This window comes from Triticum aestivum, chromosome 3D (genome assembly GCF_018294505.1).
Source record: "Triticum aestivum cultivar Chinese Spring chromosome 3D, IWGSC CS RefSeq v2.1, whole genome shotgun sequence".
NCBI classification, from domain to species: Eukaryota; Viridiplantae; Streptophyta; class Magnoliopsida; order Poales; family Poaceae; genus Triticum; species Triticum aestivum.
Window position 1 is genome coordinate 148,440,174 of NC_057802.1, and position 27,312 is coordinate 148,467,485.

At 44.6% G+C, this 27,312-nt stretch overlaps 4 protein-coding genes and 1 non-coding gene across 5 annotated transcripts; 2 read left to right on the plus strand and 3 right to left on the minus strand.

Moving 5' to 3' along the window:
* Positions 1-1,647: 1,647 nt before the first annotated feature.
* Positions 1,648-1,721, minus strand: TRNAI-UAU (transfer RNA isoleucine (anticodon UAU)). Its single transcript has one exon. It is a non-coding gene; the product is annotated as a tRNA-Ile (tRNA).
* Positions 1,722-2,646: 925 nt separating this feature from the next.
* LOC123077968 (leucine--tRNA ligase, cytoplasmic) lies at positions 2,647-8,339 on the plus strand. Its single transcript, XM_044500354.1, has 3 exons — positions 2,647-2,823; positions 3,900-7,222; positions 7,882-8,339. The coding sequence occupies exon 2, from the start codon at positions 3,904-3,906 to the stop codon at positions 7,186-7,188; it is 3,285 nt and encodes a 1,094-aa protein (XP_044356289.1). The 5' UTR covers positions 2,647-2,823; positions 3,900-3,903; the 3' UTR covers positions 7,189-7,222; positions 7,882-8,339.
* Positions 8,340-9,365: 1,026 nt separating this feature from the next.
* On the minus strand, positions 9,366-15,233 carry LOC123077969 (tRNA(His) guanylyltransferase 2). The gene is made up of 15 exons (XM_044500355.1): positions 14,766-15,233; positions 14,247-14,391; positions 13,706-13,837; positions 13,487-13,531; positions 13,196-13,365; positions 12,499-12,584; positions 12,309-12,416; positions 11,814-11,943; positions 11,576-11,675; positions 11,346-11,477; positions 11,003-11,047; positions 10,751-10,920; positions 10,400-10,485; positions 10,203-10,310; positions 9,366-9,684 (listed from the first exon to the last, which is right to left on the minus strand). The coding sequence occupies exons 2-15, from the start codon at positions 14,351-14,353 to the stop codon at positions 9,577-9,579; spliced, it is 1,527 nt and encodes a 508-aa protein (XP_044356290.1). The 5' UTR covers positions 14,354-14,391; positions 14,766-15,233; the 3' UTR covers positions 9,366-9,576.
* LOC123077970 (uncharacterized) lies at positions 15,129-20,051 on the plus strand. The gene is made up of 12 exons (XM_044500356.1): positions 15,129-15,370; positions 16,175-16,358; positions 16,434-16,496; positions 16,600-16,702; positions 16,907-17,011; positions 17,088-17,161; positions 17,240-17,369; positions 17,519-17,591; positions 18,594-18,785; positions 19,218-19,338; positions 19,418-19,642; positions 19,736-20,051. The coding sequence occupies exons 1-12, from the start codon at positions 15,297-15,299 to the stop codon at positions 19,814-19,816; spliced, it is 1,425 nt and encodes a 474-aa protein (XP_044356291.1). The 5' UTR covers positions 15,129-15,296; the 3' UTR covers positions 19,817-20,051.
* An 855-nt stretch (positions 20,052-20,906) lies between these two features.
* Positions 20,907-22,763, minus strand: LOC123077971 (uncharacterized). Its single transcript, XM_044500357.1, has 2 exons — positions 21,900-22,763; positions 20,907-21,746 (listed from the first exon to the last, which is right to left on the minus strand). The coding sequence occupies exons 1-2, from the start codon at positions 22,530-22,532 to the stop codon at positions 21,168-21,170; spliced, it is 1,212 nt and encodes a 403-aa protein (XP_044356292.1). The 5' UTR covers positions 22,533-22,763; the 3' UTR covers positions 20,907-21,167.
* Between the last annotated feature and the right edge of the window lie 4,549 nt (positions 22,764-27,312).

A 27,312-nucleotide genomic window follows, 5' to 3' on the forward strand; every position in this document is an offset into this window, starting at 1 on the left:
GGTGGCGTGTATGACACCTAACTACCAATGTCAGTTTATGTTATTGTGAGAAACCTTTCAATCTACTCCCTCTGATCCAAAATAAGTGATGGGGAAGGAGGAAGTATTCATCTTCAATCATAACAGTAAACTTTGTACTATTGAGGCACTTATTTTAGAACGGAGAAAGTATTCATCTCCAATTATAATAGTACAACGAACATCAGAAATAATAAACTTTACACTAACTTTAATATAAAATTAATATAAAGTTGAGGCACTTATTTTAGTATAGAGGAAGTATTTATCTTCAATCATAACAGTACAACGAACATCAGAAATAATAAAAATTACACCCTGATACAACAGCTGGACATCAGTTGTTGTCTCCGATGAAGAAAAGAAAAGTACAGATTCAAAAGATAAGAAAAAAAATCAAATGAGGACAAAAGAAAGTACATATACGAACGATACAACAACAACAACAAAGCCTTTAGTCCCAAATAAGTTGGGGTAGGCTAGAGGTGAAACTCATAAGATCTCGCAACCAACTCATGGCTTTGGCACATGGATAGCAAGCTTCCACGCACCCCTGTCCATAGCTAGCTCTTTGGTGATACTCCAATCCTTCAGGTCTCTCTTAACGGACTCCTCCCATGTCAAATTCGGTCGACCCCGCCCTCTCTTGACATTCTCCGCACGCTTTAGCCGTCCGCTATGCACTGGAGCTTCTAGAGGCCTGCGCTGAATATGCCCAAACCATCTCAGACGATGTTGGACAAGCTTCTCCTTAATTTGTGCTACCCCAACTCTATCTCGTATATCACCATTCCGGACTCAATCCTTCCTCGTGTGGCCACACATCCATCTCAACATACGCATCTCCGTCACACCTAACTGTTGAACATGTCGCCTTTTAGTCGGCCAACACTCCGCGCCATACAACATTGCGGGTCGAACTGCCGTCCTGTAGAACTTGCCTTTTAGCTTCTGTGGCACTCTCTTGTCACAGAGAATGCCAGAAGCTTGGCGCCATTTCATCCATCCGGCTTTGATTCGATGGTTCACATCTTCATCAATACCCCCATCCTCCTGCAACATTGACCCCAAATACCGAAAGGTGTCCTTCCGAGGTACCACCTGGCCATCAAGGCTAACCTCCTCGTCCTCACACCTAGTAGTACTGAAACCGCACATCATGTACTTGGTTTTAGTTCTACTAAGCCTGTCCGCAAAGAGCATACACCATGGGATATCTCCTTATATATCCCTTGTGACCTCATCCATCACCAATGAAAAAAGATAAGGGCTCAAAGCTGATCCTTGATGCAGTCCTATCTTAATCGGGAAGTCATCGGTGTCGACATCACTTGTTCGAACACTTGTCACAACATTATCGTACATGTCCTTGATGAAGGTAAAAAGTACATATACGAACGATAAGAAAAAAAAAGTACATATACGAACGATACGAAAAAATTTGAATGAGAAAAGAAAGTACAGATACGAACGATAAGAAAAAATCGAAATGAGAAAAAAAAAGTACAGATACGAACGATTAGAAAAAAATCGAAATGAGAAAAGAAAGTACAGATACGAACGATAAGAAAAAATCGAAATGAGAAAAAAAAAGTACAGATACGAAAAAAATCGAATGAGAAAAAAAGGTGCTCCCGGCGGGGCTCGAACCCGCGACCTTCGGCTCATAAGACCAACGCTCTAACCAACTGAGCTACGGGGGCTGTTATTCTGATGTTACTGATTAACATATTTATCTATAATATACACGTGTATATATACACCTCCAATAGTAATTTTGAAGGATCACGATTTTCATAGCTCCTTTTATGTTATTTGTTTCCTTCACGCGCTTAATTTACACTAGAATTCATTTGAATACTTTTTTTGACTCAAATCTCTTGAAAAATAATCTTTCTTTAACTTTGCCATAGTTGGACAATCTTCCACGCAAGTTCATGCAGTATTCAATAGTATACCATATGATTCAAGATGACATGACTTTGTAATACCATGCCTGTTCTATTTGTGATATTTCGCCAACCTAAGAGGTCATATGCATGTTTTCAACATCTTGTTACTTTTCTTTTAGCGGGAGTACATCTTATTACTTTTGAAATACATTCACTCCTTTTAATTTATAATTTTTCTTATGAACTGGAAACCGCATAATCCATTTAGCCATCTCTTTGTACAGTATGTCATTCAACTCGAGGTCATAAAAAATTTGGAATCGAATTCTAGGACACCCGACGAAGCAATGTATTCGATCCTTAGAGTTAGCATTCCCATTGAGCTAGCCATCCTTTGCATAGAGATTTAGCCTTAATTCCCTTTTTACCTTCAAGTTTCAAGTTTTTCGACAAAACTTACTCCATTTAAGAGAGCCATTTTACTCCATTTAATTAACTATTTGCTAGTTTTATCTTCATAAAAATAACTAGCTTTCTCACAAGGAATAAAAACCGGCAAATAACTGGTTAATATCGTAAAATGAATGAATTTATCTTAAATGAGGTAAATCCTGTGAAAAGCGTGAAACTTAAGGGTAAAATTGTCGGTAAAAAAAAGGGGAGAGATCGTGATGTCCAACCGACGTCGTGAAATCCCTGGCCTCCTGAATCAAGTTCCTTGGGCGGCCCGTTCCGGTCTCAACCTGCTGGTTCGTGCACGCCAAGTCGCCATTCAAGGCCCACGTGACAGTGTGCCAGGATAAACCCTAGTCATCCCTCCATCCGCAGCCTCCTCCTCCCCCATTCTGCTGGCTCCCGGTTTTCTCCCCGCCCTGAGGCTGCTGCGGCTCCCTGCCTCGCGCGCCGTCGTCAGGTACCCATCCTGTCCCGCCCCCCGTCCATCCGCGCGATTGATTGCTAGGACAGTAGAACGGTGCCGCCGCGGAGTTGACGGGTTAGTGATGCGATGACGTATTTCGTACTGGTTGAGTGCACGGGGAAACTGTGAGCTTTAGCTGTCGGGTGATTTAGCTTCGGGGCAGACAGATCAAAGTTGATTCTATATTTTGTATAATCTGGCGGCCTTCTTCTAGTTTGTGGGGTCGTAAGTGATGCGTAGCTTCTGTTCCTGGGTCTGCAAGTCCTCCAATCCAGCTTCATAATCCGGCCTGCAAAATTCACAAACAAATAAGGTCATGGATATCATCTTTCAGGACTTTGCTGAATTTTAGGCTTAAGTTCCTTTCGATTATGTTTCGATCCTTGCATATTGTCTCCAGACATATTATCTGCAGAAAGTGAATTCAGTTAGCCAGCATTGTCCATGGTGACAAAGGACAGAAATGTACCAAATGCACAAAAGCAAACTAATTGTACTAGCCCACAAACTGTCTGTGCCGTGACTGTATTATGTTAACTTTCATCCACGTGAACCAATTTTAGCTCAAGATACTTAATAGGAAAGGTCAAAGAACAATGTCCACTGTGATTTCAAATGTTAATTGCCTTGCACTTCTCTCCAGCCATCTCCATTAGCATATATCTTCTTTCTCTTGTGCTGTTTGTTGCATCAAATATACCAACCTACACAGTACACACAATATCAGTGTCAGAAGAAACATTACATTGTTAGAAGACTATGCAACATAGCACCAGCTTACCTGACCTCCATAATTAGCTTGTAGAAGGCTAATTTTGTTTGATGTCTTGATGATGTTTGCTTATGGCTTATTATGAGTCTGTTACATAATTAGCTTCATCACATGGCTTTCCTATCCATGAGTTTGTCAGCTATGTTTGAAACGAGATATTCAAGGAGATTGCACTACTACAATTCGTCCAAAAACAATGTTTCGTCGATGTATCTAAGATATTTATTAATTTATTCCTGAGTTAGATTAAATTCAGATGCTTGCCCTTTTGACACCTTTTTTTTTGTTGATCGTTCAGGAAAATGTCGTCAAATACTGAAGGACCCAAGAGTCATGCACGTAGAGACCTTTTGCTCAAGATCCAATCAGATGCTCAAACTTGCTGGGAGGAGAGCAAGGTTTTTCAGGCTGAACCTGGCAATGGACCTCCTGGCCCTGGTGAAAAATTCTTTGGCAATTTTCCGTACCCTTACATGAATGGATTGCTACATCTGGGTCACGCCTTCTCACTGTCCAAGCTTGAGTTCGGTGCTGCATACCACAGACTCCGTGGCTCAAATGTCCTTTTGCCGTTTGCTTTTCATTGTACTGGGATGCCCATCAAGGCCTCAGCTGATAAGCTTGCTAGGGAGATTCAACAGTATGGAAATCCTCCAGTGTTCCCTGCGGCAGAGGATGATTCAAGTGCTCAAGTGGCAGATGATAGCCAGGCTGACCAGGCTGCTCTTGCCCCAGGGCAATTCAAGAGTAAGAAATCTAAGGCTGCTGCAAAGACCGGCATGCAGAAGTTCCAGTGGGAGATCATGAAGGGCTTTGAACTGACAGATGAAAAAATCGCCAAATTTCAGGATCCGTCTCACTGGTTGACCCACTTCCCTCCGCTGGCAAAGGAAGATCTTAAGGAGTTTGGCCTGGGTTGTGATTGGAGGCGCTCATTCATAACCACTGATATGAATCCTTTCTACGATGCTTTTGTTCGCTGGCAGATGAGGAAGCTGAAGAAAATGGGCAAAGTTGTCAAGGATATGAGGTACACGATCTACTCACCACTGGATGGCCAACCTTGTGCTGATCATGATAGGGCATCAGGTGAAGGTGTGCAGCCACAAGAATACGTGTTGATTAAAATGATGGTGATCCCACCTTTTCCCCCCAAGTTGAAGGTCTTGGAAGGAAAGAATGTTTATCTGGCAGCTGCTACATTAAGACCTGAGACAATGTATGGGCAAACAAACTGTTGGGTATTGCCTGATGGGAATTATGGGGCTTTTGAGATCAATGAAACTGATGTCTTCATTGTGACAGCAAGGTCAGCCCTTAATCTTGCATATCAGCATCTATCCAGGGTCCCAGAAAAGCCCACCTGCTTAGCTGAGCTTACTGGCAATGATTTGATTGGATTGCCATTAAAGTCTCCTCTTTCATTCAATGAAATCATATATGCACTTCCCATGCTCACTATCTTGACAGATAAAGGTACTGGCATCGTGACTAGTGTGCCAAGTGATTCCCCAGATGATTACATGGCACTGCAAGATTTAATCACAAAGCCTGCTTTGAGACAGAAGTATGGGGTCCAAGATGAGTGGGTTCTTCCATTTAATATCATACCAATAATCAACATACCAGAGTTTGGGGATAAGTCAGCTGAGAAGGTGTGCCTTGATCTTAAGATTAAGAGCCAGAATGACAAGGAGAAGCTTGCTGAAGCAAAAAGGATGACATACCTTAAAGGATTTACTGATGGAGTGATGATTGCAGGGGAGTTTGATGGTAGAAAGGTTCAAGAAGCGAAGCCGCTGATAAAGAACAAGCTTCTTGGAGAAGGCTCTGCTGTGTTGTATAGTGAGCCTGAGAAGAAAGTCATGTCAAGATCCGGCGATGAGTGTGTCGTTGCTCTTACAGATCAGTGGTACATAACTTACGGTGAAACTGAATGGAAGCAGAAGGCAGTCAAATGTTTGGAAAATATGAATACATTCTCAGCTGAAACCCGTAACGGATTCGAGCACACGTTGGGCTGGCTGAACCAGTGGGCATGTTCTCGCTCTTTTGGCCTAGGTACTCGCATTCCATGGGATGAGCAGTTCCTGGTAGAATCTCTTTCAGATTCAACCCTGTACATGGCTTATTACACCATTGCACATCATTTACAAAATGGTAACATGTATGGAGAAGAAATATCTTCTATCAAGCCTGAAGAAATGACAGATGAAGTATGGGAATATGTGTTCTGTGATGGTCCAGCACCCAATAGCAGCATCTCTCCTGCCCTCTTGAGCAAAATGAAGCAAGAGTTCAAGTATTGGTACCCCTTTGATATTCGGGTATCTGGGAAGGACCTTATCCAGAACCATCTGACATTCAGCATCTACAATCATACAGCACTTCTTCCAGAGCATCATTGGCCTCGTGGTTTTCGTTGCAATGGGCATCTTATGCTTAACTCTGAGAAGATGTCCAAGTCCACAGGGAACTTCCTAACTCTTAAGGAGGCTATTATAAGATATTCCTCGGATGCCACTAGGTTTGCCCTTGCTGATGCTGGCGATGGTATGGACGATGCAAACTTTGTTACTGAAACTGCAAATGCTGCTATTTTGAGGCTTACAAAGGAAATCGCATGGATGGAAGAAGTTATAGCTGCTGAATCTTCTTTGAGAGGCGGTCCTCCCTCTACTTATGCTGACCATGTGTTTGCTAATGAGATCAATATTGCTGTAAAAGAAACTGAGAAGAGCTACAATGCCTTCATGTTCAGAGATGCCCTGAAGTCTGGTTTCTATGACCTACAACTGGCTAGAGATGAGTACAGACTCTCTTGTGGAGCGGCGGGCATGAACCGTGAGTTGTTGGGGCGGTTTATGGAAATCCAGACCAAGCTTATCACCCCGATCTGTCCCCACTATGCTGAGCATGTGTGGCAAAAGATTCTGAAGAAGGAAGGCTTTGCAATAAAAGCTGGCTGGCCAGTTGCAGGCACCCCGGATCCTACTCTAAGAAGTGCGAACAAATACTTACAGGATTCCATTGTTTTGATGAGGAAGTTGCTTCAGAAGCAGGAGTCTGGTTCCAAGAAACCCAAGAAGGGAGCTGCACCTACTCCATCAGCAGAAAACAAGCTCACAGTTGGTCTGATATATGTCAATGAGCACTATGATGGATGGAAAGAGCAATGTTTGAGGGTGCTTCAATCAAATTTTGATAGCCAAGCACGCTCCTTTGCCCCTGACGAGGAGATTAACGAAGCATTGAGGAACTGCTTCATCGACCGCGAAACAAGTTTCAAACAAGTACAGAAGCTCTGCATGCCTTTCATCAGGTTCAAGAAAGATGAAGCAAGGAACGTTGGTTCCCAGGCTCTAAATTTGAAGCTTCCTTTTGGTGAAATAAATGTGCTTGAGGAGAACCTGGAGCTGATCAGAAGGCAGTTGGGTCTTGAGCATGTTGAGGTCCTGTCGGCATTTGATGGAGCTGCTCGTGCCAAAGCTGGAAAGCATGCTTCTCTGCTGGACAAGAATCCGCCTTCCCCTGGTGAGCCGGTTGCAATATTCATGAGCAAGCAGGAGTTTGAAGCGCAGAATTAAGCCCAGATTAATCTTCTCACAGAACTTTGTTGAGGTACTTGATTTTGTCTACTTCTCACTGCATAGTATTGGTTTTCTACCATCTCTTGCTTTATGTAGGAGACTAGAACTGGCTCCTTTTATTCTTCACATTATTTTCTGTTGTAGTTTTTGTGCCTGGGGAAATAGTTTTTAGCAAATTTTTATCATGATGGTGTCAGGTAAAGCATGCTGGTATTGTTCCATTGTGCAGTTGTAGCCTTGCAGAAAGAATTAGTGAAGCAGACTGGCCTATGAAATGTTTGCAGCTGTTGCCCTATGATACCATTTCCTTGTTTCTGTTAATCTTTTGCTGAGTTGTAAATCTGTGCTACTCCCTCTGTCCCATAATATAAGACGTTTTTGCAAGCTAAACAAGATTGCAATATGTCTTACGTTTTGGGACGGAGGGAGTAGTTGCTAATGTCATTGTAGTCTATTATGGTGGAGGGCCATGCATGTCTTATCTTATTTGAGGTTGCCTGTGCTTGCCTGCTTGACAGTTTAGTCAATAATGTGTTAGAAAATATTATGTTAAACCTGAGGTTGTAAACCTTTTACTTGAGATGATGACCATCTAGATGACAAATATTACCCCTTTCCTTGTTTTTATGAGATGAGTCTGACTTTGACATCCTAATGATCTCGGTTCCTATCTTGGTTGTTCTCCTACAGGTGTTTTGCAAGGCGTAGTATCGACTGGCTGTTCCTCCTGTTGATTCTAGCATGAGGCGCCTATATTGGGAACATGGAAAGGAGCGTTTTCTCCAGCTTGACTGCAGATGATTGAGAAGGAAGTTGGTTTCCAAGCTTTTGCCAATTTTGTTTCTTTTTAGATGTGGATGCAGAGATGGCAAGTGCAGAATACAAGGAGTATTCCTGCTTTTATATACAGCAGTGTCTTAGTTTGTTTACTCACCAAAGTTGTGACATATTCCTGGCACTTGATCACATACTCCATGATGTATTGTTTCTGCTGAAATGTTCAGTGACCTTAGTAATGCTGTTATGCTGCCAGTTTTTAGATGTGTCATTGTCGATGTGGAATCTATTTCTCAGATATGTCATGTAAATGATGGCCCTGTAACAACGCGGGCCTGCATTACTTATGTTTACATATCTTTTTCTTTTTCTTTTTGAACAGTGAAAAAGCGCTAGAGGCGCCCTATATTCAACTCATAAGCAATGTACAGCATGGAGTAGATATCCCTGGATATTTACAGCATGTTTACATATCAGAGTGTATCTAGCAGTTTGTCTTGGAAACAGAGGGAGCTACTGTTAGTGGCTTTCTAGTAGCACTGATTATCCATCCATCCTACAGTTGGCTTTGCTTAAAATTGTTTTAGCCATTTGGTGCGGTCTGCCACTAGATTCTCTTGCGGTCTTGCATTCAGGTCAGAGGCATTGCCTGTGAGGGAACCTGCAGAATATACGTGTGTTCTGGCCAAGCATTTCGGTGAACGCCAAGAACCATCCAACCATTTACGTGCTACTCCTTACAAATGAACCTAACGAACCGGCTAACCAACGCAGCTACGAGCGAGCTTGCTGCCTTGTCGTTGCTGTTGCAGGGTTTCCAACTCTCTGACGGACATGATGAGCGCCACCAGACGCATGCTGATGGCTTCACCTCCAGAGCTGCCTGCAACATTCTCAAGCATGAATATCAGGAAGACGATCACGCAGCCCTAATCTGGCGTTCAAGGTCACCGCACAAGCTAAAGATCTTCGGTTGGCTGCTGTTTAGAGGCAGGCTAAAAACAGGAGCAAATCTATTCCACAAAAAATCAGCACTGATGCTAACTGTCCACGACGTTCTTGCCCAACTGAAGACACGCCGCATCTCTTCATCACCTGCCAGAAGCTTCAAATGTGTGGCTGCAGCTAGGTCTCACCACGACGCCGAGATTCCAAGACCTCTGGCTAGCTGATGCCCCTGCTGGGTTACACCCTTGCGTCTGGCCGGAAGTTCTCCTAACTATTCTCTGGGACTCCAGAAATGCTGCCGTATTTAGGAACGATGAAGACCATGACAGCCGGTTAACAATTACAAACATTCGTTCCGATTTTGAGTTATGGTGTAACCGCTTCAGGGTACCGGTAGATAAGGTTACCGCCAAGCCTTGGTTGCTCTTGTAAGAAACCATCCTTGACCATTTGGATCAAGCTTGACTGCTTGAGTATTATAAAACCGTTAGTTATGGAGGTGTTCAGGGTACATAGTACTTGTAAAACCGGTAGGTAAGCTGGGGACTCTCTCCCCCCGTTGATTCCTCTAAACACAATCCACTAAACCGTGATGTTTCTAGATAAAATTCTGGAGGAGGATGAGAGCTACAAATCGGCCTAGAATAAGTACGAATATCATCATTTGTCGAAAATATAAATATGCTTTCTCCAAAAGTCAGGCCCCATGTCAACGTGGGTCACTGCCACATCCCACCCATCTCTCACGACGTCTTCGCTCACTTTCACCTGCAGCCATTTGCAGTGAGCCGTTAGCAAAGAAACTCGGACGTGATCCGAGAATCATCTTCTGCTCCAACGCACACAACAAAAAAGAATGAAAAACTTCTCCTCATATGATGGCAGCACTTCCACCTAATCACTTAGAGTAATACATGCATGGTTTATAAATTTGGGTGATTTGTAGCCTGTTGGACAGCATTGCTTTACTTTTACTTTATTCATGCAGATGCAATGGTTTAAGAAGTTGCTCATGATCAGTATCAGTTGGAAAATGTATCCACGCATCTCTCAGACGCAGTTCTTTTGTAGGCGACGTGGACTTTTTCTTTTACAAACTGCGGATAAGGGCCGAAAGGCCAGAACATTTCTTCAGTTATAGCTACTGAAAATTTACTTTGATCCTTTGTGTAATGTCAATCTTGCTTCTTAAGCATCGCTATACTGTCATTTTGGTTTGCTTAATAACAATGGCAGCACAAACAGCATTATTGTTGAAAATAATTCGTGAATGGTGCACAAGATACCTTTTGACGGTAAGTACATGAACCCTTTCGGAACATAGCGGGTTCATTGTTGTAGTTCATTTGAAATCGCTGAAAAAGCAACTCGTTCTTATCCTTTGATAATGTTCCCTTCAGAGAATATTAAAGAGTTAGGGACAACAGATAACTAAAGAATTAATTAGGAGAATTGGAAAAATATTTAAATGATGAAAGAAGACCTTTAGTATCTCATTAGCTTTGTTTTCATCTTCTCCAGATTTCACTAACATCCAAAAGCATGTATTGTATTGGTTCCTGTTGTGACCTGCAAATTAGCGTGTAGAACAAGTGAGCTCATTTTCTTCTTATGGTTCGTTCTAACTACTAGAAAGAGTCAACCCCCTGCAACAGGGTATCGTTGAAGAAAAAGATACTTGAACACTGAAAAATATTCATCACAGCATAGAGCTATACAAATACCAAATTTAATGCATTCATACTGCTGCAGACAACATATGAATTCACATATTTCATGCTGCACTACCATCGGCAAGTTCATTGACATTTTCGGTTTAGGAGGAATAACTCACATTCTGCTTGCCTCCAGGACAAATAATCACAAACGATCTTTGGTTTTGGGTAACAGAGAACTTCTGCTTCAAATTTAGGTGGCTGCACTAATTCTTTACTGGGGAAATATTCTTTCCACTTCATCATGTAAAAGGAAGTGAACCATGATGAACATGAAGAAAGGATTAATCTGCAAAAGAAGTTGCATAATTTATCAAAGACTTGACCAGTTGAAAAGCACACACTGCAGGAATTCTGAAACTAATAACTACCTCTCATTTCTCTGGTACAATTCAGTGTTCTCCTGGAACACAAAGCTGCAACAATAAAAAAAAATTAAATGATCATTTGCAGCAAATTTTCAGGTTTGCCATCAAACAAACCAAAAAACACCCGTCTAAATTGAAGTGCATCACATTTAAGCTTTTGTTGGATGGTTCACTTTGCTTACAGTTTTAACATGATCCTTATATTGCCAATGTATTCAATTTAAATCACTTCTGCTGACAGGAGGAGGAAAAATTGTGCTATGAGGAAACAAATATTCTTGTTTTCTCTGTATTTTCCGTAGTTCTCTCCATGTAAAAACAGATATGTTGCACGGGCATATCATACCTGTACTCGTTGCTAAAACCATAACCAAAGATAATATCAGGGAATTGCTCCATCATCAAAGAAGCAGAAGCGTTCATCAAACTTAAAGCGGTCTCATCATTTGGCTTGTCAAATGAATGGATCAGCGAGAATCTAGGCAAAAAAAAAAGAGAATTCTCCTTGTTAGTAAGACAACATAAGTATCTAAATGTATTGCCGCATGTATTTAAATCTGAAAGTAGGGTCCTCACTTGTCGAATTGGCAGGCGCTGATACGAACAACGATCCAATTACAACATGGAAGCCTGCGGATGTCGTCGAACTTCTTCACATACTCATATCTATATTTTCCTTTTTCCCCGACACACAATTAGACTGATGATGTATATATCCAAAGTTGACAGGAGCTTTAGGTAAGCTTCCAGTCCAGCTAAAACAAAAGTTGACAGGAGCTGGACTGGAAGCATACTTATGAATGATTCAACTAACCTTCTTGAAGAATGTATTGATGTTTTCCCCAAAACTCAGGTCCTATGATATCTAAATTTGACACTGTAATTGCCAGCCGGATTCTTTTTATTGGATTCCCGTAGTCATCTGTTTTCACCTTTGTTTCTACCTACAGAAACATGTAGAACCCTAACATTAGTCAACAATCAGACCCACAAAAGACATGCAGTATACGGTCTGCACACTTGATTTGTCATCATAACCTTTGATCAATATCAGCCAAGGAAATGGCATTAAATGGCAACTAAGGTGCTTCAATTATCCATACAAACTAAAGTACAGCAAGAATGTTTATATGCAAAATAAAACCAGAAGAGAAATCAGAAATGCAAGCTCCGGCACAAAATATGATTAGAAGCTATCATGGTCATTTGTATGTATAATGCAAATAATGTTTTGTGTGATGTAAATACTTCACTGAGAATGAGTACGAACATCAATACTAATGAATTTTTGAATGGTTGACAGTGTTACCTTATCTCGATAAACACTTGATCCTTTCCGGAACATAGCCGGTTCATCCTCATAGTTGACTTGGAACTGTTGAGAAAGCAACTCATTCTTGTCCTCAGAAAATGTTCCCTACAAGAAAATAGATGGTTAAAGAGACGATGTATACAAATGCTACAAAAAGACACCTCTAACCGTAGATAATTTAGATGACCTTCAATGTCTGTTGTGCCTCTTTTTCAGTTTTTCCAGACTTCACCAACATCCAGAAGCATGTATTATAATGATTATTTATATGACCTGAAAGGCACACACAAAAGTAAATATGTTAATCTTCACCCATTAATTAAAACTAGATAACACCCCGCGTGTTACTGCGGAAATTTATAGAATGAAATTAGAATATATGAGAGTAATACCACACCACATCTTTGCCATATGAACGGTAGCAAACCTAGAGGTAAACAGAGGGTGGATGAATGTTATACTGCCTTGTGGCATTCAAGTTCAATTATTTGTTGCTGAAAAAAAATAAAAAATAAAAATTGATGACGTGGAGGGCTTGCATGTGGTGGGAAGTGGAAGAAAGGGCAAGGGTTGCTTGATCATGTGGATGGCTTGCATGTGCATTTCAGTGGGATCACTTACTTAAGTAGCGAAGCAACCGGACATAGAAATCTCACTGAAGTGACACATACATACACCATATTCTTATGTTTAGTTAATGTTGTTGAAGCTTCATAGTTTCGACAACTTTTGGTAAAATAACATACATGACATGATTTTATTGTTTTTGAGTGGAAACTGGAAACAAAATTTTATTGTAGAGAACATCAACACACATAATTACACAATATAAGAATATGATTATTTGTACTAGAAAAATGTTGACTGTAGTTTAAGAAGCTTACAGTCCACTTGCCTCCATGCCAAATAATCATGAATGGTTTTCATATTTGGATAGCATACAACTCGCCCATCAAAATAGGGAGGCTCCCTCAAATCTTTATTAGGAAAGAAATCTTTCCACTTCATCCCGTACACAGATGTGAAGTAAGAAACACATATAGACAGAATTTTGCTGCACGTATTGGTAGAGAGTCAATAACATGATGAGATTTTATAATAGAATAGTTCAAACCGTTCTGGGCATGGCAGTATCCTAATAGTGAAGGAATGAACAGATCAAATAAGGTAGGTACCTTTCTCGCCTTTGATAGAATTCTGTTTCCTCTCTGAAAACAAAACTGCAAAGCAAACAGAAAGATAACACACATAGATTATTATCCAAAGAATGAACAGAACTCTTTCAAATAGGAAGAACGGGACCTGCACAATTAAAAAAAGAGTCTGCATTCACAACGGTATTTGCATATAAATTTCATACAATTTTGTAAGTCTAACTTCAAAAAATGTTATACCTGTACTCATCGCTAACACCATAAGCAAACACTATATCAGGGAACTTCTCGAGCATAGAGGTGGCACAAGCATTCATCAATCTTAAAGCATTCTCATCATTTGGTTTCTCAAAGGCATGTATCTTCGAGAATCTAACAAAAAGAAAACTGAAATTAGTGGACAACTGGAAAAAACAACAAAGATAAATATTTCTAATCTGGAGCAACAGTGACCCCCATATTTGCATAATGTAACCTTATTTGCATGTTTCCCGTATGTTTATCATCACAAAAAAAACTCAAGCAAAAGATATTGGTGTATGAACTAGACCAAGAATTAAGATGACAAGATGGCCGATGCAGTTGCTTAACCACTAGTGACCATACCAGTGTACAGCTAGGAAGTGAGCAAAGTAAAATGAGAGCAACCAGTCAAGGTTTAGAGATTATCCGCTATTATAGAAAGCAGTAATCAGTTAACAGGGTTTGTGGAATAAAATTAAGAAACGTACATATAAACTGGTTTCCTATTGCCCTTTTAGGGGGAAGAGATGAATTATACCGGTGGAAATGGCAGCCATCGATGCGGACAACGATCCAGTTGGAGGCCGGGAGGCGGCGGTCGAACTCGAACTCCCTCTTCACATACTCATACTCGCTGTTTGCCATCACCTGACGCTACAAGAAACGTGTTCTTGGAGTTGCACCTACAGAAAATCATTGTAAAGTGGCGGTATAGATTTTTGAACTTGAGTGAAATCTGCATTGGAATGCCAGTTTTTGTACATTTGCTATCATAAACTAGCTAAGTGCCCTGGTGACATTGTGAAAGTGGGATTGTACTAGTAAAGTTGATATTACTACTGTCAAACACCCACCCTACCGATACATACAGGAAGTTAAGAGTAAACACGGGGACATCGGCGAATTGACGCTAGGAATCAGATTGCCATGCTTTTGCTCTTTCTGTTTGAACGCTGAGCATTGAATTTCCGTTGCTCCGTTATTGGTTATACATTACAGTTGTCGTGCGGACGCATGGAAAAAGAACAGGGCATTGCAACTTGGCATGCAGACGTACCTAACCGTGTCAACCTTGCCGGGGCAGTGGAGGCCGGCGGCCGGCGGCCGGACTAGAGCGCTTCAGAGAGAGAGAGGCGGTTGGGGCAGGAACTCTATAGCTGCTGCGGGAGGGCGGGGAACGCTGGCAACCGCCGGAGAGGAGCCGCGACGGGCGAGGCGCGCGCCTTCACGCTGGCAGCCGAAGAAAGCGGGGAGGCCGGCGGCGGTGGTCGGCGATGTCGGGAGGACCTACTATCTGAACTTGCAGCAGTCTTTTTTATCTGAAATCTCAGAAACAGAGGAGGACCTACTCATCAGGCCGCAGTCTGGCTGGGCCGTGGGCTGGGCCTCCGTTGCTAGTAGTGGTGGTTGCAGCTTCGCAGACAAAGCGGAGAGAGAGGGAGCAGCCACGGACGGCACCTCAGTTCGGCGCCCAGTCAGGTTAAGGTTTGGGAGGGCGGCAACGCAGACCCATCTCCCCAAAATCCATCCCGCGGGAGACACGAGCGTGCGAGGGAGAGAGGCCGCTGCTCGTCCTGGTCCCGGTGGGATGAAGATTGACGATCCCCTCGACTTCGAGGGGGATAACGACCCCCTCCTCACCGTCCGCCGCCCCGCCAAGAGGTACCCCCGCGCCGCCGTCCCTTTCCTCCCCCATTCGAATCCATTCCAGTCTTGTTTTCGATTTCGGCGGTAGGTTTCGGCAGGGACGCGTGGATGCCGTGGTTCGATTAGATTAGATTTCGTATGAACATGGCGCACTTGCTGAGGTTTTCAGCAGTAGCGGCGTGGATTATCTAGTTGCCGCGGGCGTTTCCTTGTACCGGTGATTCTAGGGTTTAACACTTTTATTAGAGGCTGATGCTATCAAATGAAAATTTCGATGATTGAGTATGTTGTTATCGATTGACCCATCGGTCGCGGTGTTAGAAGGATGGCACCAGTAGCAGTAGCATAGAGGCAGCAGCCCGGATCATCGAAGCAACTAGTAGCGGTAGGAAAATCTCTAGCCACAGAAAAGGAAATGATGGACTTAGCTTGAGAAAATGAAAATCAGATGTCTTGTGAACAAATAAATCTGTATCGGATGATCGACCGGTCACGCCGCTTTTTAGTAGCACTCGCATTAGAGGCAGCAACCTGTAAGTTCAAAGGAAAATCTCTAGACACAGGAAAGAAAGGATGAACTAATAAGCTTGATAAAAGGCAAATTGGATGTATTGTGAACAAATACAGGGCCCAACTATTTTGTAGTGTGCACGACGGAGCAGAAGCTTGTTTAATGTGTCTTTATCTGGGAGAATGCTTGGTGAAATTTTACCACCGGTGTCATTTGGCCCCGTGGCGTGCAATTCGGGTTTGACCTATCAATGATACGGCCATTCTAGCGATTTAGCAATCATTGATCAAAGTCAGTGTCCATTGCAGGAAGAAGGTTATTGGGCTGGATGATCTCGTAGAAGATTACTTTAATTCCGGTAAGGATGAGCTCAAAGCTTCTGCTGCTAAGTCTAAGGGTCGCCCCAAAGGAGACAATTCAGACGATGAAGATAGGCAGGTCAGGAAGAAGGAGATTGACTTCTGCAAATTTGTGGAGGAGTGTGAGGAAAAGGTAATTGTCAAACAAACCATATGTCCTTACAGATTGCACCTGTTTTTTTTAATATATATCTTACTTTACTTGAAGGCGAAAGCGATGGATCCTGGAGAGGATGTACCCCAATGGGGCCAGCAAGTTTTCGGCTGTCAGGTTAAATGGCCATAAATTTGTTCAGTTTATCTTCAATGCTAGGTTCAGTTTTTTATTTTTCTAGTTTCTACTAGTAAAGTATCTTTATTAACTGTACTTGCAGAAATCACCCTCGGTTCTTAATAGCACGGGAGTTGAAAATTGCCAACTTTTGCAATCATTCTGTGGGGATGAGCAGTTAGGTTTTGATCTAGAGATTGAACGAGGTTAGTTTTGTTATGTGCGTGTAATTCTCTTGTTTGACTAAAAATGGACACTATTGCTTTGTTTGTGTTTGGTTTAACCCTTCTGTTTCTCATTGTGCCACCATGACTGGTTATTTTTTTGTATCTAGTTATTATGTTTGCTTTCAGGTTTTGGTTTTTTCTCTTGCAGATAATGTAAGCAACTTCTTAATGTTATTTATGCAGGAGAGGGCTTTTTCGAAGGCATGCTGATCAATGGATGGCTTTTGAAGTTGGTACTCCTATATGGTTCTGTTGAAGACTCTATAGCATCATGGGTGCTGACCAAGTGTAAGGATCTATGCTTAGCTCAGTTCAAAATTGTTCTTTTAGATTGCCTTTTATGCTTACCACCATTAGCCACCAGTACTGTACTCATCCAATAAGAAGTTGCAAGATTCTGCATCTGAATTTTGGGGTAGTCTCCTTTCCCTAAATGAGGTAACTGCATAATCAGTTTTCTTTTGTGTTTTTGTGTTCTGCCTTTGGCCTCTGTACATAACTTAAGGTTGATTGCAGGATGATAAACCATTTGTAAACCTTGGATACTTTCCAAGCTACTCTATTCTTATGGGTGCTATACTCAACTATGGATACCTACATGATGCTCCTTCCACTAAAACTTGCACCTCTGAAATTGCGGTTGCAGGTTGGTTCCATACATAATTCTTCCTTTCTTAATCAGTTATCACCTATGCACAACACATTTGATTTTGAGTCTTTAATTTCATACTTGTGATGGTGAACATTCTGGAAATTCCATCTCCATTTCTTAACTATTTTTTCATTCATGACCAGACACTTCAGATGGTGGTCCACCTCAAAACATCACTGCATGGTTAAGAGTTGTATCTGCTTGCTGCAAAATTAGGTAACTGGATTGTCTGATACACAGAGTATAGCTGTTTTTTGCTTGTGATTCACTTACAAAATCTAAGATGCAACTGCCTATGTAAAGCTATTCACTGTAATGTTCCATTTGCCTACGAAATTCAAGATTTTCACGGCATAGTTTTGCAACAGAATGTCTAGGATAATGTATCTATATTTTTTTGCCTGTCTTGTATTTTTTTTCCTGTTAAGCTTCATGCACTAGCCAACGCAACCAAAAGTCCGAACTAATGGAAAGGGCTAGACAATCCACATATACACTTCAACACCCCCTCTCACGTGTGCGTGGAAAGTCAACACGTGGGTGGACTCAGAGGTATGGCTCAAGAGGCCTATACGTGGACACAAAGGGGGGCAGCGGCAATTTTTAGATAAATTGTGGAAGCCAGGACTTGAACTCAAGACCTTAGCTCCAATACCATGTTAAGCTTCATGCACTAGCCAACGCAACCAAAGTTCGAACTAATGGAAAGGGCTAGACAATCCACATATACATGTCAACACCCCCTCTGACGTGTGCGTGGAAAGTCAACACGTGGGTGGACTCAGGTATGGCTCAAGAGGCCTATACGTGGACACAAAGGTGGGCAGCAACAATTTTTAGTAAATTGTGGAAGCCAGGACTTGAACTCAAGACCTTAGCTCCGATACCATGTTAAGCTTCATGCACTAGCCAACGCAACCAAAAGTCCGAACAAATGGAAAGGTCTAGACAATCCACATATCACTTCAACACTTCCAGTCCCCAGTATGGTGAAAATCTCTGCCTTGAGGGGAATTTATCAATTGTCACTACTGTAGTCATGATAACATGTAGGTGTACTGTTCCATAATGTATAACAATGATTTATTTCTTCTGAACTGTCGTTTGTTATTGTTCATTTAATCCTTGGAGAATATTGAAACACTGTGATGTTAGCAAATATTTGAAATAGCTATATCATCCATTTATGTTTTAATGGTCTATTTATTTATTGTACAGAAAAATGCATGCCGTCTTCTCACCTTCGGAAGCGGAAGATGTCCTTGTTATTGTTATTTCACTCTTTTTGGACCGTCGACTTGAAGGGCTGCTGCTTATTTTGGGAGATTGCCTAAATTCACTCATCTCATACTTCAATACGAGTGAATGGGAAAGTAGCTGTCTGATTGTTGCTGAGTCAATTTCTAAGAGGTAAAAGATTCAGTGATGCCTATTATAAATTTGTAGCCAATAATACTGTTTTGACCATATATCCATGTCCAATCAGAGAAATGTTGGAGTACTTAAACTGGGTCCTGAATAAATAAGTTTCACACTCACTAACAATGACTGCTTCTTGACAAGTACTCCCTCTGTAAACTAATATAAGAGCGTTTGGATCACTAAACTAGTAATCTAAATGCTCTTATATTAGTTTACGGAGGGAGTACTGTATATCATCAATGAATCACGTTTGCTCAATTTGTGCTAATTTCTTGCATCCATGCATGTAAAGGCAGTTAAGTTGCCTGTACATTATCAGCTCATGGTATTTATTGTGTTAAAGAAGCTTCCTCGAGTCGGTCCCATGGTTTTTCCACTTAGGGCGTTTGCCTCTCTGAAGTCAGTTTCATAACATTGTAGGGTCAAGATGGATCTTAATTGTTTAAGGCTTGTTGACTGCATTACCGGAACCAACGACCGTAGCAAATTCCTAAGGAGCCAGCTGGCCCTTCAGTTGCTCAAAAATAGCTTCGGCCTTAAAGTAAGCATGGTGATCATGTGTTCTCTGTATGAATCGCCTTGTGGCTAGTGGCGCTGACCTGCATATCCTGCATATTTAGGTAGCGAATGTTGAAAGGATCCTGAAGTCGGTCACATCGATAAATGTGAAGGAGAAAGAATGCAATTTCTTCATGCTGTACGTGCACATAGTTTTGATGGACAACCTGCTCTTCTCGAGCGACGCGTTCAGAAACAAGACAGCGATAATCGACGCTTGGCGCATTTTTTTACGGAACTGCTCGACCCATATAGGATGCACGGACTGGAGGTTCTACGCTTCGAAGGTGCCAAAGCCTGCCTTTTTGCTTTGTTTGAGCTGATGCATCCTTTTCTTTTTCCTATATATTGCTCATGAGCATATTGTTTGTTCGGTGCAGGTCCGAAACAAGGCGTCGTATCTCCTGCAAGGTGCAATGCTGAAAAGGCCTGCTGGCAGTGGTAACATTCCTGCCAAGTGATTTGAACCAACCTACTGAAATGCCTGCTGCTGGAGAGCACGGAACCTACGCCCTGATTTACTAGCACAAGTAGTATGTTTAGGGTGAATTTTAGGCTCATTTTTGGGTACCTGATGGTGGCTGACAGTATTCTCAGCCCATGTATAGCGTAGTCCCCAGCAGTCTCAAGTCTCAACGCCGAGAATGCCATTTGATGAACTTTTGGAGCATGGACTTCTCTTAAATATATTTGCTAGTCATATTTGTACCTTCTAACCAGGCTAGTTTTGATACTGTGGAGACGTCGCTGTCGGCTTGCACCTCTCATCGTTTTAGTGGGAAAAAAATGGGAATCAAGTGACTCATCTGATACCCCCGTGCATTCTATTCTACTACTACCATGGATGCTCATCGCCTCATCGGGCACAACGGTGGCAGAAGAAAAATGAAGGCAGCGAGCCGGCCGCCGCGATCGTCGCCGGGCGGGAGTTGCTCCATCAGGATCAGCTGACACCTGATGAACTCAGCTGCATATGCCGGTTGGATCTGGCACGCTACTTACGCCGAACTGACGAGATTCCGAACATTGTTTTTGGCCCCGCCTGCTGGTGCACATGGGATCCGGTGGGCGGGGCGGGCAGCCAGGTGTGCGTCGCCATGCCCTCCTGCTGCTCGCTCGCTACGCGCTGCATTATTGACTCGCCATGCCCACTAGCAGACCTTGTTACGTGAACGTAGACGTATCAGCCAAAACTTATCCTGCGTTGCGTGTAGTCAGTTTGTACCAGCGGCATTTTCTTCGCTTCCAAATTGTCTGCTACTACCTCTACGTGCCAGGAGCCCGGACGGAACCCCAGCTAAGAAAAGAAAGAGAGATTTGGACTCCATTTCGGTCACCTGCGACAAAATAACCCCAGCTGGCACCTTGCCCCGCCTCCAACGTGGATGGAAATTCGGTAGTGAGAGTGACTAGAAATTTTATCGACCGTCCATTCTCTCATCTGGGTCCTTGAGGCCTAGGATCTCTTTGGTTCCGAGGTACCGCTTCTCAGTTTCCGTGGGAAACACGGAGAGAATTAACGCTAAATCAAAGAAAGAGCAGCAATGCCTGGATCAAAAGGGTTCGATGATTTCCACATGATTTTATTTCAGAAATCAACCAGGGGAGAGCACTGAACTGAACAGCTACCTATGTATGTTTATCCATGTCGGATCTTCGGCGGAGGAGGAAGTAACAAAAATCGGAGTGTCATATCATCATCGGGCGTAGTAGCGTGGCTTCTTTTCAAATCTTGATCATCATCTCTGCGGTGTGTAGAAGCGTAGGTGTGGCCTGTGCCATGGAGGCACACACGGCGGCGGCGGCGGCCATTTAACACTCTTGTCGGACGTTGCACGCGACGGCCTGCGCCCACATGCGAATCTGGTCCTTCATCTCCGCCGCGGACCTCGCGTCCGCCTGCTGCAGCCTTATCGCCGCCGCCGCCGTCGGGGGCGCAGACCGCGCCCCGTGCTGCCACGCCTCCGACAGGTACGGCCGCCGCACGACCCCGTCGCCGACGTCATTGCCCGCGGCGTTGCTATTGCTGGTGCCGATGACGATGCCGTTGGCGTTCGCGGTCGAGTCGTCGTTGTCGCTGGTGCTGCCGGACCCGGAGACGGAGCCGGAGCTCTTGTGGGGCTTGTTGGTCTTGTCGTCGCGGAGGCCCGGGAGGACGTCCGCCAGGCTCTCCCTCAGCTCCTCCTGGTCGAACACGAAGCCCAGGTCCTTGAACCCCTGCACCTCGATCGACTCCAGCGCGCTCGAGCTCTTCCACATCTTGTCCTGCAGGCTGCTCTTGTTCCGGACGAGGGCCGGCTGCTGGTTCACGCTGAACGATCGGAGGTCGCGCCGCGGCGGGCCACGCTCCGCTCTGCCGCCGCCGCCTGTCGTCCTCGGCGTCCGGTCAGGCTGCAGTGAAAGAAAACAGCACGTCAGTTCGTCAGACACGTCGTAGCTGAGCTCCATAGCTCAGAGCATTCGATCGACCATCGAGTCCACGATCGGTTGCTGATATGGCGATGAGGGACGCCTATGAGGCATTGGAGTTCGTATCGTACGTACCTTGGTGGGCGTGTGCGAGCGGTAGTGCCTCTCCAGCGTGCTGTGGGAGTGCCTGAGCCTGGGCATTCTCGGCGTTGACTCGGTGACCCCGGCGGGTCGGCGGCCGTTGCCGTCACCCATGGTTGCGGACGACGTGACCGGCATGGACGGCGCCCGGTTGAGCGCCGACGAGCCGCGGCCTTCCTCGGCGATCCTGGTGCGCAGGACGCCCTCGTAAATCTTGCTCCAGTTCATGTCGTCGTCCTCCACCTCGGCCTCCTGCTGATCGCCGCCGCCAGCGTCCTCCTCCACTATCAGCTCGTTGTCCTTGGGCGACGAGGGGTCCATCCCGATGCGGGGCGCCGGGAGCGACGGCGTACGGAGAAGCCTCCGGGACCCGGACGCGCTCGCCTTGGCCGTCCGCCCGGACGCGCCCGCACCGGCCGAGGACGTGGATGGCGACTTGGGCAGCAGCGGCGGCCTGGTCCTCCCCTTGGCGGCGTCGTCCCTGCCGCCGCCGCCGAGGGAGTTGCTGAAGAACCAGTAGTCGTCGAGCAGGTCGAGCGCCGGGGCTCGCTCCGCCGGCTCGTCCGCCTTCTTCTTGCCCTGCCGGACGACGTCCGCGTCCCGCGGCGCTGACAAGAAGGAGCTCATGCCTGCCTGCGTGGCGCGGAACAAGAGATGAGATGGGGAGGAGGAAGATGCGCGCTCGCTAGGTGGCCGCTGGCTTTTTGGATTGGCCTGAGCCGTCGGCCTGGTGGGTGTGGCCTGCGGTGGCGTGGCGCGAGAGGGAGGGAGAGCGAGAGCGAGCGATTGTCTTGTCTCGTACGAGAGGGAAGAGCCGGGGGATGGACGGATGGGCGCCGCCACTTTGTTGTTTTCCGGTGTCGGGCTTGGGGTTTTGTTGCGGTGGCCCGGCCCGGCGCGGGGTCGAGGGGCCCGCGCGCGGCGGACGGGAGGCGGAATTCTTTGCCCCGCCAGCCAGTTGGGGGGCCCCGGGCGACACGTCGGTCTGATGATTGCGTTATGCTCGCACCGCACATGACTGATTGGGGTTGGGGGGAGTCATAATTGTGATTGCTATCGTTGTGGCTCTCTCTCTGTCTCTATCTTGCGCGCAGTCAGATCCGCTGTGATTAGGGGCCGGCAATTGTTACTCTAATGTTATAGCCTCTCCAACAGCCGCGCTAAAAATCAGGATACCGCGTCGGGTGAGCCAGGTTTTGTGCTTGGCGGTGCGCTGGCTCCAGCGGCCGCCGCAAAATAAAGCGCGCCCGAGTCGCTCCAGCAATATTTTGTACATAGTTCAAGTCTTCTCCTACAATACATAGTCTCATAGTACATAGTTCTACGATAGAACCGCGTACATATAGTTCTAGTCTTCTCCTACAATACATACTCTCACATAGAACTACTACTCGTCATTCTCTGACTCGGACTCTGTCTCGATGATGTCCTCCTCAGACGTTTGAGCATAGGCGTCAAGGAACCGATCGTCGCGGGAGTCCCAGGACGACACATCTCCTAGCGCCATGTTGTATTTAGCGACCGCCTTCCACGTTCGCTTGTCCTCGCGATAGGCGGCTCGCTCCTTCCTCTTCTCCTTCCTCTCCGCCCTCCTCTCGGCGAAGAACTGCTCCTCGTTGATGATATCTTGCGGGAAGCGTTGCCTCCACAGCGCCATGGCTTCCTCGTCCATCTCGGCCAGGCTGAGACGGCGCTCCCGCCTCTGGTTTTTGCGCCGATCCTCGTCGGTGATAAGCCGCGGGAAAGGAGCCAACTCTTGTGCCCGCTCTGGCGTCGCCACGTCGGTGAAGTTCATGTCCCAACGGGACCGCCGGAGGCGCCACGCCGCAGCGTCGTACGCGCGGGCGCCGTCCTGGGCGGTGTCGAAGGTTCCGAGGCCGAGGCGCACGCCGCCGCCCAACCGGATCGAGGCGGAGTAGGTGCCGGACGGACGCACGCGGACGCCGCAGTAGCCCGAACCTCCCCGGTGGCGAGGCGGCATGGTGGCGCGGTGGTGTCGTGTCGGCGGCGAGGAAAGAAAGCGCTAGAGCGAGCGAGAGAGAGCGGCAGAGGCGCTGCAATTTATAGGTACGCCAAATCTAGCGCGCGAGCTGCCGTCTTTTCCCGCGCGCTCGTAAACGATTCCCGCGCGGTAGTTCCCGCCACCGCTGGAGCGCGCGAAAACGTCCCGCGCGCTAAAAGCCCAGTTTACCGCGCGCGCCTTTTGGCGCGCCTGTTGGAGATGCTCTTACTTAACCGGGAAGAACCGGCTGACGTGGTAGCAGGCGCTCGGGCTCATACGTAACCAACGTAAGCCTACGTATTCTTGAAGGATACATACAGGGAGTAGAGAAATGATCGTGGAAAATTTCGCGGTTGACTTTGACCACGGAAAGCTGAGAAGTTTCAACACGAATGGAAAACATTGGTGAAATAAAACATTGAAAGTTAACATCAGACGACATTGTTAAAATCGGTTGAAAACGCGTAAACACATCATAGAGACAGTTCGTATTTATCTTTTTTTTTTAAAAAAAAACTTTCAATCTATTCATTTTCAATCATGATAGTACAACGAACACTAGAAATAATGAAAATTACATCCAGATTCGTAGACCATCTAGCGACGACTACAAGTACTGAAGCGAGCCGAAGGCGCGCCACTGTCATCGCCCCTCCCTCGCCGGAGCCGGGCAAACCTTGTTGTAGTAGACAGTCAGGAAGTCGTCGTGTTAAGGCCCCGTAGAACCAACGCACCAGAACAGCAACCGCCGCGGATGAAGAGTGTAGATCAAAAGGATCCAACCTGAAAACACACGAACGAAGACGAACGACGAACAGATCCGAGCAAATCCACCAAAGACAGATCCGCCGGAGACACAACTCCACACGCCCACCGATGATGCAAGGTGACCCCTACTCTTATATTTGGGATATGAAAGGAACTCACATACATCTGCCCTTACAACCCAATAGCAATAGGTATATGGCGATTGTATCAAGTGCAAATCCCCTTCTTGACAGTAACACTCAACCTCCCTCCATGGGGCATTCTGCTCAATTTCAAATGTGAAACTGTTGCTCGTTGATTGCTCTTTCAATTCTTTAACATAATTGCTCGTTGCTTGTTGGCAAAGAAAAACGCTGCATACAACCCAAATCACAGTCATGCACGAATGTCGCCGTTGCACTGCATGTTGCATGACCTGACATGCTCGCATCATTCTTCTTAGTTTCTGTTCAAAGAGGAGAACCAACCGATTTCATTCATTTAAATTGTTTTTTGTTGCTGTTTTTCATTTTGTACCTTTTCTTTCTACCGGTTTTCATTAACTATTTTTGTGCCCATAATTTCGAGGTGTGCTACAGAAAATAAATCAAGCCGGTTTAAATAGTTCTTAATAAAAAAGTCAAATATGCAATGCATCAAGGAATTAAACTTCTTAGTTGTAAAAAGATGAAGTAACTTTTTGTGTTTGCGCCTCCCATTGTGTCATGCCGTGTTACTTTTTGTGACCCTAGGGCTATGTTTATGCCCTAGTAGTGAAACCTCCAGATTCACAATGTTTTTATAAAGCATTTTGCAAATGCCGTAATTTTGCTATAGTTGAGGCCTAGTAGTGAAATCTTAGTATATTTTCATGCCATGTTACTTTTTGTCACCCTAGGAATATTTATGTTGTATATGTTGCTCAGTACTATGCTATATATGTATTGTATCGGGGTGGGCAAAAATGTATGTCTGTCAAAGTGTTTTCAAAAACTCTTCTTATCTGGCTAGAGTGGTAGGATGGGAGCATTTGCAGTAGATGTAGAACCGTAACGGATGCATGCTCAGAATATGGTGAAGAACGCCGCTAGATTCAACGGGATCAGTCGTGTTTCAGTGGAACCCATTGGCTTAGCGTGTAACCACATGCTATATGGACTCTGACTTGATCTATAGCAAGTGTCCGTAAACCCTTATATGGTTTGGTTACTATGGAGTTCCTGTGGGGTGCTAACGTAGTCTTCCTGGTGAGTTGATCACCATGCATACCTATGGGGCTATGATGGCGGATTGAATTTGGGACACTATGAGATAGCAATTTTCCATGTATTCCTATATGGCTATGGTGAAAGTCGTGCATTCTTGCCATGTTCCTATATGGCTCTTGTGGAAGAAGTGTCTGATCCATAATTAGGCTATGTCTGATTCATAATTGGGCTAAGTGAACATTCATAGCCCTATATAGTTTTACAAATTACTTTGAAAGTAGGTTTTGAGTGTGTCTAGGACCTACCCCTTATGTATGTATTGCATTTTTGTCCCAACACATCCTGCTACGTGTCATGTGCATATTATAACGTGTCGGAAGATGAACAAAGCTAGGGATGCAAGTTTCCACAAAACTCTAATGGATTCACCCGCTGATACGCTCCTCCGCTTGCTTTTGATGCTATGTAAAGATTTGCTTACAGGCATGGCTGTAATAAGCACTAGGAACTCACTACGTTTCGTTATTACATGATCCATGGTATCATTTTATCAGTGTTACATCTAGGGATCGTTGTGCACTATCTATGTATCCTCGGACTAGTACATTATACGTAGAGACTTTGGATCCTTGGGTCTCATGTTACAAATCCTATGGCTTTCATGTTAAGAGCACTAAGATAATGGGTTGGGAGGTGTTAGGAAGGATTCAACTCCGAGATGATATGTGGCAGGAGATAGATCAATCAAATTCCCGAGTGATGGATTCCGACCGTGCATCTATTCTCGATCAACAAAAGAAAACTAAGTGTGTACAATTAGTTGGATGAGATTAAAAAATATGTTTCAAGAAATATTGTTGTTTACTATTGAGAAAAATTGATAGATACAAGTTTTTTTGGAACACGTGAATTAGAAAACACGGAAGAAAATCAAAAATTCAACACAACACACGTTTTCAACATGGTTTGTTGCATTGCCATGTCCTGTGTTGTTGCCGTCCTCCCGATTGTGATGTCGAGATGGATGGGTGAAAATAATCAAACTGGTCGCACACTAAAAATCTCCCGACTCGGTCTTTTGGATTTAAAATACAAAAATTAAATTAAATCAAAGTGATGCCTAATCACACATGGATTGAAACACACATAGATAAATTGTAGAGATAGTTTGGTAGCAACACACATGCTGAGTCTGTCTAGGCATTATTCACATGTATAGATGTGATGGGAAATAAATTTAGAGGCATTAGTAACCTCATTTGCGTGATACAAAGAGATGCTCCTAGCTCTAGAAACCACCAAACAGTTCCCCAACCTAAATATGTTGGGTGATGTATTAAGTGCAAATCCCCTTCTTGACACTAACACGCAACCTCCACCAGGGGCCATCCGTCCAATTTAAGGCGAAACTGTTGCTCGTTGCTTGTTACGAAGACAATTAACGAAATTA

What these genes read in the sequence shown, in the direction of transcription:
- LOC123077968 (XM_044500354.1), top strand. Translation starts at nt 3,904, where the DNA reads ATGTCGTCAAATACTGAAGGACCCAAGAGTCATGCACGTAGAGACCTT.
- LOC123077969 (XM_044500355.1), bottom strand. Translation starts at nt 14,353, where the DNA reads ATGGCAAACAGCGAGTATGAGTATGTGAAGAGGGAGTTCGAGTTCGAC. An exon ending in GGTGTTAGCGATGAGTACAG is followed by an intron (nt 13,532 to 13,705) that starts GTATAACATTTT and finishes TTTGCTTTGCAG; the next exon opens with TTTTGTTTTCAGAGAGGAAA. An exon ending in GTCCTGGAGGCAAGCAGAAT is followed by an intron (nt 10,486 to 10,750) that starts GTGAGTTATTCC and finishes GCTAATTTGCAG; the next exon opens with GTCACAACAGGAACCAATAC.
- LOC123077970 (XM_044500356.1), top strand. Translation starts at nt 15,297, where the DNA reads ATGAAGATTGACGATCCCCTCGACTTCGAGGGGGATAACGACCCCCTC. An exon ending in GCTGAGTCAATTTCTAAGAG is followed by an intron (nt 18,786 to 19,217) that starts GTAAAAGATTCA and finishes ATAACATTGTAG; the next exon opens with GGTCAAGATGGATCTTAATT. An exon ending in AAAATAGCTTCGGCCTTAAA is followed by an intron (nt 19,339 to 19,417) that starts GTAAGCATGGTG and finishes CTGCATATTTAG; the next exon opens with GTAGCGAATGTTGAAAGGAT.
- LOC123077971 (XM_044500357.1), bottom strand. Translation starts at nt 22,532, where the DNA reads ATGAGCTCCTTCTTGTCAGCGCCGCGGGACGCGGACGTCGTCCGGCAG. An exon ending in GCTCGCACACGCCCACCAAG is followed by an intron (nt 21,747 to 21,899) that starts GTACGTACGATA and finishes CTTTCACTGCAG; the next exon opens with CCTGACCGGACGCCGAGGAC.